Source organism: Salvelinus fontinalis, unplaced genomic scaffold (assembly GCF_029448725.1).
Source record: "Salvelinus fontinalis isolate EN_2023a unplaced genomic scaffold, ASM2944872v1 scaffold_1138, whole genome shotgun sequence".
NCBI classification, from domain to species: Eukaryota; Metazoa; Chordata; class Actinopteri; order Salmoniformes; family Salmonidae; genus Salvelinus; species Salvelinus fontinalis.
This window is the reverse complement of record NW_026601347.1, coordinates 1-18,149: the sequence shown is the minus strand read 5'-3', so window position 1 is coordinate 18,149 and position 18,149 is coordinate 1. Positions and strand designations below refer to the sequence as shown.

Sequence of the window (18,149 nt, the reverse complement as noted above, 5' to 3'; positions counted from 1 at the left end):
GAATACATATCCTGAATACTACTACTAGACTGGGACATGGGGGGGATGCAGGGATGCCAGAGGGTTAACTGCTGCCCCATATCGCCAAACATTACCCCCTCCCCAAACTGGCTGTGTAAAACACTTAGGAGCAGATGAGGGGTTAGGTCTCGCTAGCTACCTGCCTGAGGGGGAGTTAAGGCTTCTGCAAGCTTCTGTTCGTCTGTGCTCGCATAGTCCCTAACAAGACCATCGCTTGAAAAATAAGAAAAGGATCAATAGTACTATCTGACCATCTTGAGACACCAAGTCAGAATTAATCTAAAAGATAATTTATGACAGATTTCTTGAGTTAGCGTCTTTTCCAAGGAGATCTTAGTCACAATTTTGCACCTAATTAAGATAGATGTGTGGTGCACTATTTAGAGAGTTAATTGAAGAATCCTTACTGTTGACCAATCACAGACTTCTACTACAGACTTCAGCTTGCCTCTTTTCCCCCCATGTGCACAGCTGATGAACTGTTCCAAACTGTTTCGGATGGGAAGCATGCAGACGCCTTTAGCCGAAAAGGCCAAGTTATGCTTGATCCGAAAATTTGGTTGGAGGCTTTGTATGGAGGGTGTGACTGCATTGAGGAGCCTCTCGAGGCACGCAGAGACCAACTCAAGCTCTGTACCGCATCTCCGTGTGCCTCATTTCTAAAATATAATTTTTTTACAATGCGGAGGGCTCTGTATAGGTCCGCGTTGACAGTAGGTTGGGGCGGTACATCCTGTATAAAACAAACTCACTCCCTTGACAACTTCCTTCACAATAGCTCTGCTCCGCTAAGCACAATAAGCATGAAAGCTCTGAAGACTGGAGGCTGCTTTGCAGTAAATGCTATATGGCCACTTCAGATGTCAGAGTGACCATGCAGAGCCTTTAATTGAACACAGTTGTTTTCAAAATGGAGTCTGTGATAAGTGGGGTGGAAGGCTAGGTAAGGGTCTGGGGGTCAGGACTGGGAGACTGAAGAGTGGGGAGGAAGGCTAGGTAAGGGTCTGGGGGTCAGGACTGGGAGACTGAAGAGTGGGGAGGAAGGCTAGGTAAGGGTCTGGGGGTCAGGACTGGGAGACTGAAGAGTGGGGAGGAAGGCTAGGTAAGGGTCTGGGGGTCAGGACTGGGAGACTGAAGAGTGGGGAGGAAGGCTAGGTAAGGGTCTGGGGGTCAGGACTGGGAGACTGAAGAGTGCAGCTAGTGCACAAAAGGTGTGAGGAGGAACACATGCGCCAAGATTCAAGAACTTCTGCAAAAGAGCCACGCTGCTGTCTGCAGAGTCACCAATATCACTATTTTGGCCCCCGAGTGGCACAGCGGTCTTAGGCACTGCATCTCAGTGCAAGAGGCGTCATTACAGACCCTGGGTCAATGCTAGGCTGTATCACAACTGGCCGTGATTGGGAGTCCCATAGGGTGGCGCACAATTTGCCCAGTGTCGTCCTGGGTAGGCAGTCATTGTAAATAAGTATTTGTTCTTAACTGACTTGCCTAGTTAAATAAAGGTTACATAAAAAAAATTATTGGGCTGATAAAGCAAGCATGGTCGGCTTGCTTTACTGTGAAACTCAGGGAGAATGCGTTTCTCAGTCACCGCACAGATGAAGAGTGGGCTGAGATGGACATGTGATTGTATTTCTCTCCAGTCCTTCTCATATCACTCTCTCTGTGAGAGGGCCACAAGCCCACATGGGCAGACTGACTGGGTTCAGTAGCACAATATGGACAGCAATTTTGGAGAGAGGGAATGAAACAACCAAAGAAAGAGAAATGTATGCAGGCGTAAGTGGGCGTATGCCGCGGCTGAATCACTGACCACACTTTAAGCTCTGACAGAGGCCCGGTCAAGCCAAGGGGGTGTTTCTTTCCTTGGAAGTCTCTGTGGTCAGTGAGTGCAAGGGATATTTTTTTTTTTAAACATCACACTGATATGCGATCCGTAGTCTTCATTTTGATTTTGGCACAGGACGAGGCCGGGTGGGGGTGTCTGTACTGTAGAGTGCTCTGGCTGCTCAAGGGTTTTGACTAGATGGGATACAGCTTTTGTAAGATTTTACCTTTCCCTAGCAAGTTAGGATAATTAACGTAGCAGGTTAAGGTTAGGAAGGGTTAGGGATAGCTAAAATACACCAAAAAATAAAAACATTTTGACGTTCACATTTCACAAAGGCTATACATCTCTTATAGCCATGACCCAGCTAAAGGAGGCAGCTAGGGCCAGAGGGATTCTAATACCGTGCCTGACTTGTGTGTGTACCAACCTACTCCATTAACCCCATCCACACTCCTCCAGCCGAAACAAAGTTAGGACAGTAGAACATAGAATTGAATGTCTTAATTCAATGGGATGAAACATCCCCTGCAAAGGGCCCTCTGGATAGTATAACTAGCCCCCGCTGTTTCTGTTAAAGGCAGATCACTGATCTATAATTACTCGAGGCCCTACCCAGCACTCAGACACTTACAAGGGAGAACTAGACCTAAGTCCTGTTAGGCCAGACACCAATATGCCCCCCCCCCCCCCCCCCCCCCCACCCACCAGCGAGCTAGGGCCTGAGGAGCACAGGGCATCCAGAACAAACAGAGTACACTTCAGTGAATCACCCCTGGCCTTCTATGAATCAGACAGCCTTGTTATCTTGTCTTCCTCCCAGCCGTCTACAAAATGGACCAGACCAAACACACTCGGCCTGCTGGAGCAACGAAAGAAAACCAAGGTTACTGTATGAAGCTAGGCCTATCTGATGAAATCAAAGCAATAATAACCTAACCACTACACTTACGGGCTGTTTGTTAGCTACAGCTCATTTATTTAGCAGTTTATCTTAAAATGTCTTTGGTAAAAAAAGGAACCGTGTGTGTTCCTGGGTTTGTTTGTTCAGTTAACCCTGCTGTAATCTTACAGTCTACACACCAGAGAGAGCTTGTGTCAATACTGGACACCTGTGGTTGTTCCCACTGGCTTATCACCTCATAAGAACTGTACCAGGAACAGTAAAACAATAACCATCAATGTCGATTTATTATTATTCATCCCCACAAACCTCCAGCCTGCTCTCAGTTTCAAAATCAACATCTCTGGAACATCTGTCAGACGGTTGAAGTTTGTGAGAAGCAACACTCTGTTCGAAACAACGTTTAACACCTTCAGGCCTAAAAGTACATCCTTGGGACATCTGTACGCGGTTGTTAGGCTATACGGTATGATTGATAGTATAGGGGAGGGGAGTTCAGTTCTATACTGGTCTGTATCTGGGAGCGGGAGTAGAGAGAAAGGGTCATTGGAGCAGGCCCCATTTGGTTTACATGTCCTAATGCTTTTTACCAGGGAAAGAAGTCAGACATTGCGCAACACTGCTAGGGTTACATAATGTACCCGAACTTGGCGAAACAATTCTTGGCAGGTTCCGAGCTTTCACTCTGCCTCTGCAATGAGGCCATGTTCCATTAGAGAGACAGAATGAACATGCCTAAGACTTCTCGTGCAGTGGTATCAGGTACATGTGATTGGCAGGTTTCCCACCGTTAGTCAATAGGAATCAAAGCCTCCCAGGGAAGAGGGAACACAAAGGAGGGGAAAACAAGTAATTTTTCAGTGTAATGTAATGCTACTGATGCTTAGAGCTAAAGGTCTCACTGGTAGGTAGAGACAGGTGAGAAAGTGTATTATTATTTTACATTGCATCTAGACTTAGGCCTAAATGTGTTCAAATGTGATAAAGTAGGGATGTATGCTAGCTCTCAACCACTACTGGAATCACTAAGTGAGGCACTAGCCTACAGAATTCATAGGCCTAATCAAAAAGAGAGTGAAAAACATTGACGCTAGATGCACCCTCCAGAAGGGACATGGAGAACAGAAACCGGACACAGTACAAGCTGCTTCAGAAATACTTAGTGGAACTGAATGTAGAAATGACCTTCCAACCCAAATCTGCAGGATCCCTGTTAACTGACCTACTACATCAGACTATACCATTGCCTTGAAGAGGTGTTATTGACAGCAACTTCGACAATTTGAACAAGGTAATTAATGCTTGACTCTATCAAGTGCTTTATCAACCTTGCCTCCATTAATTCACCTTCAATGGAACATTTCCAAAACAGTCTGAATGTTTCCTCCCATTTGTAGACTTGCTGTAGCGCTCACAGTTTGTGTGCAGGCATGAATTAAGACAGGAACTGATGACGCCCATTATCATTTCACTTCTGGTGACCACAGATCAAAATCTAAGAGGAAATGTTTTTTTGAAAAGGTGAAGAAATTAAACTGACATGGTGTGCAAATGGCCATGCATGACCAGGTTATATGTATTTTGTGTTGAACAGCCTGCGTGTCCCATCTTGAGCATCTTGACCTCATCACCACCTTGCATTAAATGTCACTGTGGTTTTATTTTAACTGTCTACTTGTTTTGCCCACATGCAATGCACGTAGGCAGGTCGGATGGCCAGATATTAGTGTGTGCAGAGACTTAAAACATCAAGCATGTTTGTGTTGTGATTTCTCTGTGCATGGCCACTTGAGCTCCCTTCCACTCGTCAACATTCAGTGGCACTGTCTCTGCCGCGGCTGCACGTAGACCCTAATACAGCCACACAAAGTGCCTGCACAGCCGTTGGCATTGTGATAAGATAGGACGCACACACACACACACAGTCAAACAGGGCATGCACAGACTGAACTCTGTCTATACGCACATGGTAGCACGGCCTGCAAGTATAACTGGGACAATAAACCGAAAATTATCAACACCAACCAAATCCACCACTTATCATGGACATTTTGCTGATATCATTCATTACGATAAATAACCTTTAGGGGCCTACTAGAGAAATGTAAAGTTTTAAATTAAATACGTTTTCTAATATGGGTGACTGTTGATGGGAAAACTGATAGCTACAACATTCAAAGTAGTATTATCAAGGGTAATAAATAAAAATAAACTGGTGCACATTAATGTTAAACTTATAGTTCAACTTATTGTTATCATGACAAAAGTCAATGTATCGTTATATGGATTTTTGCCCAGCTCTACCTACAAGTCTGACTGCAAGAGTGTGCGCACAACCAGAACAAGCATGCTGAATTAATGGGGCACTGAGTGTGTTAAACATCCCTGCACTACTATTCAGAAAGCTACATGTTGGATAGCTACATTTTGAAAGCACTTTGACAATATTTTTCTTTTATGTTTTTTCCCAATTTAGAAAGAAACATTAAACACAGAGCAATGGGCTTGCTCCAGCAACCAGTGAGGTGGTAGAACTTCACCTGATTGGTCTTTACTGACAGGCTCTTTACATGGGGGTCTAAAGTCTAACCGTATCAATTTAGCCAGGGTCCCTAGCCTGGCTCTAATGCCTTGGCTTCATCTTATGGCATGGTTAGATTAGCCAACTAGTGTGACTTAATGGCTAGGTTGTTGAATATATGCTGTACAATACATTATCTGTAACATTACCCCTACTACAAAAACAGGAGACTAGCTAATACTACAGTAACGTTAGCTACTTCAAGCAATTTAACAGCATACAATATTGGCCTTAGCTTAGTTGGAATCGACACTAGTTAACCCGGCATAAATATATAACTGGTTGTTAGCTAGCCAACCAGCCAAGTATACTAGCTAACGTAAGCTAGCTAATAACCATTTAGCCAAAAATATCAGCTAGCTAACTAGTTGTAAATATTAGCTAGGTGGTGCCATGCCCGTCTTTTCTCTTGTTAGTTAACCCCTAAACCCATTAGCTAACTAGCTAACCAATATGCCAATTCCTCCCACTAAGGTTCAGTATCGTAAATTAGGTTAGCTACTTACCATTTGAAGTGGGTCAATACTACACAGTAACGTGAAAATGAACCACAATAGGGCCCGACTGCTAACCGTCCAGTCCATCATACAGTCCAGAAGGGGTAGTACGAGTTACATAGAATGCAATGCGTCGATACAACCAAGTTTTAAAGTGGCATTCCCAAAGAGTTACGGTATCAAAACATTTCAGTTTGTCTGTGGCGTTGCTATTCTTCTTGCTTCGGTAATTAAGTGTCTCTGGCTCTGTGCCTGTCCAACTTGCATCTTCCTGAAATTAATATGTGGGTGTTGGACTTAGATTGCGATGTCCGAAACAGTGGAGGAGGGGGGAAATTCTAGGATGTCTCTCCACCAATAAGTACACAGCTAGCTACCGGATATGCTTTGCAAGCAAGTATAAATTCGTCGGGGGTTTTCCGGTCACATTACATCAAGCAAGAGAAACATGGCGCGTATGGCTGATTACAGACGCGTGGCTCAATCTGTGCAGACTAAACTCGAATTTTGTTTACCCACATTGTATGATGGACGCTAAAATATTATGCATTGAAAACTGTAGTGAGTGAATGTCAACTAATCCCTATTATGTAATTTGGCAAGGAAGTTAGTAGTAAGGCCAGTAGCTAATGGCTAACTAGCTACTTAGGACTCGTTCAAGGTAAGGTTCATTTATCGACATCTGGATTAACTTTAAACATCCTTGATGCTAAATCATTTCGTTAATGTTTTGAATCTATTCCTCAGAAAAGTCGGAGGCATTACGAACACCACAATCATGTGCGGAGACTGCGCACGTGGTCCGCAGCATGGCCCCTTGAGTCCACGTTGGGACCATGGAACCCCTTGTGTTCTCTTGAGGTAGTTGCATGCAATGGCAATCCAATAACCTATGAAAATATCCATGGTTGTATGAATGATGTTTTAACGCGTTAGACTTCTGACTGACAGTGAAGTTGACTTTTGTTGTTCTGACTCATAACCCAGGCATGGACATCAATGTGGTGATCTCCAGTCTTGGTGAATTCAAAAAAAATGTTTTTTTCCTTTGCCACTTCAGGGAATCGTCGAGTTAATGTGGCTTAAGTCTTGGAGCAGGTGGCGTGTAAGCCATTAACAGCGTGGCTCATTTCTACGAAGGAACCCGGCATCATTCAGTTTTCCCTCAAAGACTTGAAGGTGAATACTGTGATCTTGACATCTGTAGTGCAATGGGGGGGGGGAGGGGGGGGTTATGAATGATGTTTTACGCGTTAGACTTCTGATTGATGGTGAAGTTACCTTTTGTATTCTGACATAACCCATTCTCATTTCAAACAGACAGTCAGTTTGATATAGTAGGCTAATTTGTGCCCTTTTTGTCATGGATCTAGATGCAGTCATGGAACAAGTCCAATGTGGCGCAAGATGAATACCATGGAGAGAATTCAACTAATACAACTCAATTTATTGAACATTAAGTTGTCCAATAAAGTCACATTTGTAGTGGAATGTTTTGTGTTATGTTCATTTATTGTAACTGTATGCACTGTCTTTGAACCAGCGGAGCCCTCTCCATGGCTCTGTCGGCCAAGCTACAGCTGCAAGAACAAATCAAAGGCTTGTTATAACTGGGGTTACTTGGCATTTCATCCCAAGTTTCTCTTTTAAATGCAACTCACATCTAATCACTAATTGTCATGTGTGTATTTTGATCTTTAATCTGTATACGTCATAAGGCTTTGGGTGATTGGCGGTACCCATTCCCTCATTTTAGAGCTACAAGGAATAAACCAGTATATGTTTATAGGCAGATTAAATCAGCTTTTTTTTTTCTACATACTATTTATTCAGTGACATTTGAACCTGTGTTCTGTCCACATGGGGAAATGTCCCTGTAACTCAAAAGCACAAAGTCCTTATGGCCCAAACTGCACTGATTAGTTTGAATGATCTAATCTTAGCCTAGGATGTCAGCTACCATTGTCAAAGCATTACTAGTTACATGCAAGCAAAAAAATATCAGGACTGTAGTGACATCGCTCAACGCAACTGAAATTCCTGATTTTTCCCGTCGCTGCAAATGTAACAAACGGGAGCGTATGAGGAAAGAAGCTAAGACATGGCCTCAACACGCACACTTGGTTGCCTAGAATTTCTGGTTATTCAAATGGCACTTCTGCCTCGCAAACATTTGAACAAAGTTGTGGCAAACAACCCAAATGTCACCTGTGAACGGAGTTCTTCTTGGCAAATGTCATGAATCTGAAAGGTTTCAAAGCCATCTACGCCAGTCATTGCTGTTTGAAATTGTTTAATATTTGTCATATGTACACAGCATGAAGTCAGGTATTTCAAGACAGAAAATTGATCAAGAAAAGCAGTCGTATTTACTGAATGGCTTGTTTCCATTGGTTGAGCGGTATGGCTGACATTAGTTATGGCTGTTTGAATCACCGGCTGCAGGCATCTTAACATGTTCAGAATCTGAGTGTGAAAGCTGTAATGTGTCCTGGCTGGTGAACGTGGTCTGAGATAGTGATGCTCAACCTCTGGGCCCTGGGGTGTTGCTGATCAGTCCCTCTGATGGGTGTCTGACAATTAAGTAATGTAGCGCGGTGGTGCTCCAAAGAGGAAACGCATAGCTTTGGCAGTAACTAAGCATGCCTTGTCCGAACTAGAATGGACCACAGGGCAGGAGCCTGTTTCTGTATTGTGAGACTTGCTGTACAAGTTCATAAGACGCCAGATTTGCCAGTTGCTGGTACAAAAAAGGTTGAGAAACAGTTTTAAAAAGAGGTGTGTGTGAAAGTGCATTTGTAGAGACAAATGCATTTGACCTCTGTTTTAAAACCGTCGATAGAAAATTTACTCTGAAAATATCTCCTACCACTGCCAAAGTAATGCCTAGATTCAATCAGATCAAGCATTTACCAGCGATAGACGACACCCGCAAAGATGTTTTGGAGGTGTAACTGTTGAAGCTGTGAAATCGGTGAGCAGCTGCTCTTGTGATCATTGTCACAAAGCCACACCGGCCCACACAGAAGTTCAGAATGAGAAAGTACAGTCTATATAGAAATAATGACGCTCAAATTGAAAATCATTCAACAAAAAAAGAGGCTTTCTATCAGCCTAATTAAGGTGTAGAAAACATCTCACATTCCAATGTTCGAACTTGTAAACGAGTCTGCATAGGATTTCTCTTAATGCGACTCCAAACAGACAATGGCAATGTCTGCTTTAGGTATAATTCCAGAAGCCGCTTGTGGATTTGATTGCTCGAACGCAGTTCCACCTCCAACACCGGCAAAACAACCGTTATGCAAATGTCGCCTAAAGCGGATCTGATTGAATCGAGCCCTAAGTTAGCAGTCTATTAGGGTCCTTTATATTTGACCCAGTTAGGGAACTGCCTGGTTTACAGGTACATTCATTAGGCCTTCTGTCTACACTACACACCTCTTTTGACATCATAGCTGTAAGACTATTGTGACAATACATAGATTTATGGTTGGTATTTGTACACCTCGTCAACAATGTGGTTTGACTTCAGAATGGCTGAGGCAATGGTGGACAGAAGACACTGAAGGCCCTATGCGTTTGGTGAAAGCTACCAAGCTATACAGTCAGTAACTACTATATTTAGCCTTCATCTGTGACTGACTCGGGTTTCATACCCATGCCACAAGAGTGTGCACGCTGAGCTAAAGCATAGACATTATCTTGAGGATCCAACACATTTTCAGGTCTCAGGCAAGGGTATTCATCCCAGGCTATTCAGTAACTACCACATGAGCCTGCCTTCTGCAGTTTGAGTTGTTTTGGGGGTAGGATGGTATTGTTGATCGATGCACAGTGGCGTTGACCTGTTTGCATAAGGAATGCCATGCGATGTATGGGGAGGGGTGGAGAGAGGGATAGACATTGTCTCACAATGCCCATATGTGCATTAGATGATGAAGCATGTGACAAATCACACACACAGCCTTCTCTCTGACCATCTACACCCATTCTTTTTTCATGGGTTTCAGGTCTGAAACTCAATGGAAAAAGAAATGCAGGGCATATCATGGACTCCGATTAGTACACACACTTTTCATGTTCGTCTATGACGTTTGGTGTAGCTGCTGTATATCACAGGTAGTGTGGTTCTTCAGTTTACACTGCATGGCAATTTGTCTGACCACACACACACTTACAATCCAAATGGTCTGTGTATCCAGGTGAATCCATGACCTGCCTGATTGACACCATCCTCGGATTAATATTCTCTCAAACCAATGATGCAGTATTTCCCAGCCAAGTGAGAAGTAAGCAGGCTGTCTCTCCATCTCTGCCTTTCTTCACTTCCTGGTAGAGGATCCACAGTCTGGAGTGGCTGTGGGATTGGCCCACTGTTCTGAGGGGAGAACAGTAAGCCCTGCCCACTGCGGCGCTGGCACCAGTGGTTACTGGGATGTCAGGTCGCCTGGGCCTCCCTGTCCTATCGCCAGTGACTTATCCTTAGCAACACCCCAGAAACGGAGAGTCTTGTCTTCACATGTCAAAGAGTTCAGGCTCCGAGAGGTCTGGGTCCCTCAAGGCATCGGTCGATGTTGTCACAGTAGCCAGGTTGGCGTTAGAACGGGTGTCCATGGCAGAGTGCATGATGGGTAGCCAGAGGTCGTCCATGTTTGGCATCACAAATATTTTCTGTGAGAACAAAAACGAGAACTTGAGTAACTAGGAGTAAAACAGAAAACACTTCAAGCTAAAGGGGGGGCACGAATATTTATTACATTTATGATAAGCATTTTGTCTGCATGTTTGACAAGAACACAAATCTTAGTTTATCACTTGAATGCTGAACGAGGTGCTGGTCTAGCCGGTATCACAAAATAGCAATTTATAGTAGTTATACAGTATATGTTTCTGTGAAAACAACAAACAGGCCACAACAGCAGAAAGGCAGATTTAGGACAAAAACCCAGGAGACTGCAGTCAATCTTATTCTGTGTGATTGGATTTGGGGATTGTCTGGAGTCTGGTATTTTTGGGAAGCCATACATAGCCACTCACAACTGATGTGTGCGTACTTCTGTGCCTGGGTGTGTGTGGTAAGGATAATAATAATGTAGAGAAGTCTCAAACAGGGATACATGTAGTTCTACTTCGTAGCCTGGCAGAATAACTGAGTTGTCAACAGGTGTGCCTCAGGGCAGAGTTCTAGGAGCAGCCTGATCATTATATGAAGACAGAGAGCCACAAGCATACTGTCTTTGAAGTACAGCTTGGTGGGCTGCTGTAAATACATCACAAACCACTCTTCTGTTGTCCCATTCACTTTGTTGACAAGGGAAGAGATGCAAAGCTAAGAGAAATGGAAAGCTTTCGATACATATTGAACAAAAGATACATTCATGTGATGATATGATTAATCAAATTGTATTCACAAATAGTTAGGGGGACTTAGATCTTTCTGACCAGGAAAGACTATAGAGCCCAGAGATGTTCCCAGGCAGATCCCATGTTCAGGAAAAACTCGATTCAGGAAACCTGGATTTCAGATCACACAATACAGTTATTACATAATCCAAGTAGAGAGCCGTTATTGCTCTACTCTCCCTGGTCTCAGCGTACCTGAAACTCCTGATCCAGTTTCTTCTCGATCCAGTCGGTGACGTGGGCCAGCGTGACCTCCCTCTCACCCAGCTTGGGCCGGGCTTTCAGCTCCAAGTGGGGGGGACTCCTGAAGCCATACCTGGACGGGGAAGGTTCCCTATGTTACACCCATTGGCTTACTGTATCCTAATATCCTGGGGAAGGTTTTTCTTACACCCATTGAACTAGTGAGCTACTAGTCTAGTCTTCCTTTTTATAATGCTTTGACTCCTCTACTTCATATTACCAGTAGAGGACATGTGGGCTACTGTGTCAACAAGCCAGGCTAAGCTCTTATGTATCTCTATAGCTGAATAACATGCATATTCACACTGGATATGCAATATTCAGACCTTACCCATTGAGCGGAATGTACCAAATTCTGTCTGCGGGGGTAGGTGTTATGTATACTGTATGAGGGTGATGGGGCGTTCTATATCCTAATGGTGGGGGGAGGTGGTATGTAACTGTATGAAGGTATTGGGACGTACCATTATCCTGTCAGTGAGGGGAGGTGGGCATGGATGGAACGTACCATATCCTGTCGGTGGGTGGGGGTGGTATGTTGACAGCCAGCACCCCGCGGCACTCCAGCACCTCCACGGTGAGAAGCAGTGGCGTGTTGGACACCTCCTCGATCTTCTTCTTGATAAACTCTGTCTCCGTGGCCTTCTGGAAGTACTTAGACTTGGCGATCTTGTCCACAAACCTCATGATCTTACTGGGCCGGTGGCCTCCGACGAAACTGAGGGAGGAGGAGATGGAGTAATAGGAGGGTGAGATGAGGAGGAGGAAGAAGAAGGGAGAGAGGACAGAGAATGAGGGAGAGGAGGTGAAAGAGGTGTCGGAAAAGGAAGCGGGGGGAGTGAGTCAGCATCATCAGATATTCATTAGTCTCTCCACCCACGATACAGGGCAGTGAGTGGGTACATTCTGTCACTCTGGGCCGGAAAGCAGTTCCTGCCTGTATCTGTTTGTGGCACTTAGGACAATACCTTAAACTGGGCTGTAAAATAAAGTGTAACCGACAATTGCTGCACGATTATTAGCCTGCATAATTGACTGTGTTCTCTGTATCTTCTTCATTGTAATATTCTAACAGTTAAAATGAGCTGCAATTCACCAATTAGTGTTAGAAAGAGTCTCTGAAGTCTCTAAAAACACACTAATGGAAACAGACAGACACGGTCTGATGCTAATGATGTTCTCACCCCTCCGCCCCCAGCATGTCCATGGGGATTTCTGGGGGATCCTCTTCGTCAGACGATCCAGCACTGGAGGACTCTTCATCACTGTCTGCCAGGCAGTAGGCCCGAGGTCTGGGCCTGAACACACAAAACATGAGAACAAAGGGGATGAGTATTAGTCAGCTTTAAGAAATGGAAGTGGAAAACAGATGAAAATGAGTATGAACAATTGTCTGTTGTTATTGGGGAGCGGTGTTGGCAGCATTTGTGCGTAGGAAGCCCTCATCAAATCCAGTCTGGACACAGCAGCTCGTTCCATCGGTCAAAGCTGAGGTATTGACACTCCTTCAGTCCTGAACGGGGACTAACATTTACCATAGACTAAAGCCTAAAGGACTCCCATGTGGTACAGCATGAGAAGTCATATTTCTGCTCACAAGGCCATCCCCACTGTTTGCAGAGGGATTTCCTTCCCTTTTCGTCAAACCAAGTACACTCCAAAGAGCATTTGCTGAGCAGCTCAAAAACTATCATCAAACCCCCTATTAAACATTCCCAGAACGATTGATCCCTCAGAGGCCTCGGCTGGGAAATAGCCTGGTCCCACATCTGTTTGTGCTGTCTTGCTAATTCCTATGGTCATTGGCAAGCCATAGGACAGTGGTCACCAACCGGTTGATCACGATCGACTGGTCGATCTCCAAGCCATTCCTAGTAGATCACCAAACATTTCTGTAAAAAACCCAATAATAAAGCCTTGTGTTCCTTTTTATTCTTTTCACTGTTGGTGGGAGGTGCACTTGATTCAGCATCATTAGTTGCACCAGGAAGACAGTGTTCCCATTCTTTTACAATTTCATGTGTCTGAAGGTAGAACTCCGACAACACAGCAGGCCCAAAGAGCAAATCAAGTGTACCTATAGGCCTACCACTGGCCAATCAGGTAGCTCAGATCATCGTGTGTGCACAGTTTCCTCGAGCCATAGACGGTAAAAAGAAGCCTCGAAGGCACAGTAAAGTTACTACTGTGAGATTTCAAAAAGTTTACGAATACAGCAAAGAGCTGCTGTTTTTGTGAGTAAGTTTATGTTTAAGTTGTTATTCAGCACGGTCAACACTTTAACCAATAAAATGTGCGTTCTCCCTACTTCCACTTACGCTAAAACTAGCACTGCAGCTGCATTGAAGGAGTAGTCGATAGCAAAGTGCTCCGATAAGCTTGCATTGCTATTAACAGTGTGATCATATACCTAAATGTTTTTAAATGTAATTTCAAAATGGTCAGAGAAGAACAACATTGGCAGGGCAAATATGCAATGATAATATATTGGGCCTATAGTCTACTGCACAAACCTCATTGTTACAGAACTGTTTTTAATGGGCTTACATTTAAGTCATGTTTAAAAAAAATCTGAGCTGTAGATATCGGCTTGCATATTGACTCAGAAAGTGATCTTGACTCAGAAAAGGTTGGGGACCACTGCCATAGAAGATGGCAAGACAGCACAAACAGATCTGGTACCAGACGACTTCCTTGCCGGGGCATTTAAAGGATCGACTGGCTTGCAGGGAAGCTGATTCCATGAGACAAAAGAGGGTGAAATATGAAAAGAGAAAAAAAGAGGGATGATTTCAGTATACCAGGCAGAAAGAAATCTTTCCCAAACTCACCAGCAATAAGACACATCCACCGAGGTCAGAGGTAGAATCCAGAGAGAGAGGGCATAAAGGAATGAGAGAAAAAAATATGCAAATGTGTAAGTTAACAATGTCCCTCATTCAAACGCAGTGTTTTCAATCCTGCTCAAGTGGTGCAGGTTTTTGGTCCAGCCCAGCACTAACACACACGTACTTGAATCATGTGTGTTAGTGTGGGCTGGAACAAAAGCCTGCAAATCCTATGAGTCCCCAGGACTAGCGTAGAACAACACTGAACAAACCCTATCAATTCAGCCATTAGCACATGCTCAAAGCCATGCTGTTGATCCTAGATTTACAGCAAAAAACATTACTTCTCATTATCCCCTCCCAGCATCCACTAATTGACAAATAGCATTTTTGTTGGATGTCAAACAAAACACTTTGACAGTTCCAGATGAAGTTAGGCAGTGAATGGAACCAATAAGTATTTAGAAAAGGTGTTGCTAAGTCACTCTGTTCAGTATCATACATCCTGAATGCCACTAATTCCTCACATGTGATTGCCTACATAGCCAAAGAGGTGCACATACTTTAAAGTACTATATAATTAAGTACTTTATTTTAAGATTTATAATATCTCCCTGGGTGCTCTTTTTTAACCACATGTAAATAGAACATTTTAAATACCACCTATCTCTATGTCCTCACCCATCTCTCCCCTTCTCCCCCAGCCCCTCTCCCTCCTTCATACTCACCCCTCTCTCCCCTGCTCCCCCAGCCCCTCTCCCTCCTTCATACTCACCCCTCTCTCCCCTGCTCCCCCAGCCCCTCTCCCTCCTTCATACTCACCCCTCTCTCCCCTGCTCCCCCAGCCCCTCTCCCTCCTTCATACTCACCCCTCTCTCCCCTGCTCCCCCAGCCCCTCTCCCTCCTTCATACTCACCCATCTCTCCCCTGCTCCCCCAGCCCCTCTCCCTCCTTCATACTCACCCATCTCTCCCCTGCTCCCCCAGCCCCTCTCCCTCCTTCATACTCACCCATCTCTCCCCTGCTGCCCCAGCCCCTCTCCCTCCTCCATACTCACCCATCTCTTCCCTGCTGCCCCAGCCCCTCTCCCTCCACCATACTCACCCCTCTTTCCCCTGCTCCCCCAGCCCCTCCTCCATACTCACCCCTCTTTCCCCTGCTCCCCCAGCCCCTCCTCCATACTCACCCCTCTTTCCCCTGCTCCCCCAGCCCCTCCTCCATACTCACCCCTCTTTCCCCTGCTCCCCCAGCCCCTCCTCCATACTCACCCCTCTTTCCCCTGCTCCCCCAGCCCCTCCTCCATACTCACCCCTCTTTCCCCTGCTCCCCCAGCCCCTCCTCCATACTCACCCCTCTTTCCCCTGCTCCCCCAGCCCCTCCTCCATACTCACCCCTCTTTCCCCTGCTCCCCCAGCCCCTCTCCTTCCTTCCCCAGACGGGCCAAGTTCATCTTGGTCTCCAGGGTCATGATGAAGGAACCAGTGTAGGACACCTCCAGATCAAACCACAGACCTAGAAAGTGTAGGGAGTGAGAGAGAGAGAGAGAAAGGGATAAAAGAGGGATGGTAAATCATTACTAACATACCATCGTTGGCACATTGGATGACAATAGTGGAATAATGATGCACAACTGTTTTCACACTTCCCTGTAATGAAAACGTTCTCCACCGTTGAGGATGCAGCCAACAAACTACACAGCCATATCGGATTGATTACCACAAAAGCACAAAAATGTATAGCTAATGCTGTCGGTATATAAAAGCTCTTGGTCCTATGTGTAAGTGGATAAGTCACTCATCCACTGTGAGCCTGAGGCAAAGAGCAGTAAGAGCTCCCTTAGTTTTATCCCACCTGGACTACTGCCAAGTTATATGGTCAAGTAAAGCAAAGAAGAATACAGTCAAATTACAGTTGGCCCAGAATAGAGCAGCACGGCTGGCCCTTAAATGTAGACGGAGGGACAATATCAATAACCTGTAAGTCAGTCTCTCCTGGCTCAAAGTAGAGGAGAGATTGACTGCATCCCTACTTGTGTTTGTGAGAGGTGTGTTGAATGCACCAAACTGTCTGTTCAAACAGCTAACACACAGCTCAGACACCCATACATACTCCACAAGACATGCCACCAGGGGTCTCTTCACAGTCCCCAAGTACAGAACAGACTCTGGGAAATGCACAGTACTACATAGAGCCATGACAACATGGAACTCTCTTCCACATCAAGTAACTTCAAGCGAGCCATAAAATCAGATTAAAAAAAACAACTCACAGCACAACGTGGACTGTGAAGAGACACACACACACAATGCAATGTTGTCATATTGTGGTATAGTGTATTTTATATTGTAAATGTTGTATAATAGAGTAATAATGTATGATGTATTGTGTTATTGATGATGTAGGCTGTTGTTGTGTTTTGCTGTGATGTAATTGTTTTAACACTGTTTAGACCCCAGGAAGAGTAGCTTCTAATCTCTCTCTCACACTCTGGTAAAAATGTTGTAACGTATACGACGCTCCGTCGCTCTGTGAAGTGTGTAGCGGCCTTAAGCAGCATCACATCTGCCTTTGGGGCACTCTGGTCGCTAGCAGCCCCTGGTGGGAGCACACATGAACAACAACTTGAATAGTAAGTTCTTATGTTACCCACTGTTTGATGCAATTTCAAGATAATTAATTCAGCACTGTTTGCTTTGGCCCTATTTAAGTACTATTGTAAAACTCTGTTAAACATTGCATGTCTCTAAAGTACAAATGCTAATGTTGTTTTTGTAGACTAACCAGAGGTTCACCGCCTGACTCCTAATTGCAGTGAAGCCACATGCTGTGTCTGACTGGTAAGCGAGTGGAATGATCCTCTAGTAAACACACCAAAAGGTCAACTCTAGGGCAGCCTCACCTCTGATTGGCTCAGAAGCTGGCTAACTCACCAGGCTTCTTCCTGGTTTTGGGTGGGAAAGGTCAGAACCCAGCAGCGTTTTTTGGTGTATACAAGTGTGTGTGTGTGTTTGTATGTATGTGTGCACACTAGTGAAATTAAGCTCTTCAGTCATATCACGTCTCTATACGGGGAGGAAATATCAACATGTTTACTCTTCATCTCTATCTCTCTCCAAACACTCTCTGTCCCACACAATGATAGTGGGGAGGGATTTCTGTTACTAACTCTCTGGAAACTCTTCAGATGATTACGGTTGTAAAACCCTTAACTTATATCAGCTTCATCATCCTCCTGGAATAGAGGAGCACAGAGCTGCTGAGCAGTAATCCCCAAAGGGCTCATTATGTGCAAGCATTTAGCTGATAATGCCTGGGGGAAAGTCCATGGGAACTGTGTTGTGTAGGACAGTGTGCAATAAATCACTCTCTAGACTGAGGAGCTTATGGGAAAGGGGATACCTATTCAGTTGTACAACTGAATGCATTCAACCGAAATGTGTCTTCCGCATTTAACCCAACCCCTTTGAATCAGAGCGGTGTGGGGATCTACCTTAATCGACATCATCGGCGCCCGGGGAGCAGTTGTTGTTGGCGGTTAACTGCCTTGCTCAGGGGCATTCAAACCAGCAAACTTTCGTTTACTGGCCCAACGCTCTTAACCACTAGGCTACCTGATGCTTCTACTGTAGCAAGACAGCAGAGCAGTGTTTCCAAACTCAGTCATGGGGACCCGAAGGGGTGCACGTTTTGGTTTTTGCCCTAACACTACACAGCTGATTCAAATAATCAACTCATCATCAAGCTTTAATGATTTGAAATCAGCTGTGTAGTACTAGGCACCCCTTGTGGTCCCCAGGAACGAGTTTGGGAAACGCTGCACCCCTTGTGGTCCCCAGGA

The 18,149-nt window shown here is 44.8% G+C and overlaps 2 protein-coding genes, 1 long non-coding RNA gene and 1 other non-coding gene across 4 annotated transcripts in view; 2 read left to right on the top strand and 2 right to left on the bottom strand.

The window, feature by feature from the left end:
- LOC129848730 (serine/threonine-protein kinase/endoribonuclease IRE1-like) overlaps positions 1 to 6,180 on the bottom strand; it is a 38,413-nt gene extending 32,233 nt beyond the window's left edge. The window contains exon 1 of the mRNA XM_055915832.1: positions 5,844 to 6,180. Within this exon, the coding sequence (XP_055771807.1) occupies positions 5,844 to 5,924 (81 nt within the window). The 5' untranslated portion in view covers positions 5,925 to 6,180. The remainder of the gene's footprint in view (positions 1 to 5,843) is intronic.
- Positions 6,181 to 6,241: 61 nt separating this feature from the next.
- Positions 6,242 to 7,325, top strand: LOC129848732 (uncharacterized). Its single transcript, XR_008758536.1, has 4 exons — positions 6,242 to 6,495; positions 6,582 to 6,695; positions 6,895 to 7,013; positions 7,208 to 7,325. It is a non-coding gene; the product is annotated as an uncharacterized LOC129848732 (long non-coding RNA).
- A 32-nt stretch (positions 7,326 to 7,357) lies between these two features.
- Positions 7,358 to 7,499, top strand: LOC129848733 (small nucleolar RNA SNORA50). The gene has a single exon (XR_008758537.1). It is a non-coding gene; the product is annotated as a small nucleolar RNA SNORA50 (small nucleolar RNA).
- A 615-nt stretch (positions 7,500 to 8,114) lies between these two features.
- Positions 8,115 to 15,823, bottom strand: LOC129848731 (testis-expressed protein 2-like; the record flags this gene model as incomplete). The annotated part of the gene is given in 5 exon segments (XM_055915833.1): positions 8,115 to 10,508; positions 11,436 to 11,556; positions 11,992 to 12,201; positions 12,668 to 12,775; positions 15,703 to 15,823. Coding segments are annotated over 5 exon segments (716 nt in total), but the record flags the coding sequence as incomplete, so codon positions are not given.
- Positions 15,824 to 18,149: the final 2,326 nt, after the last annotated feature.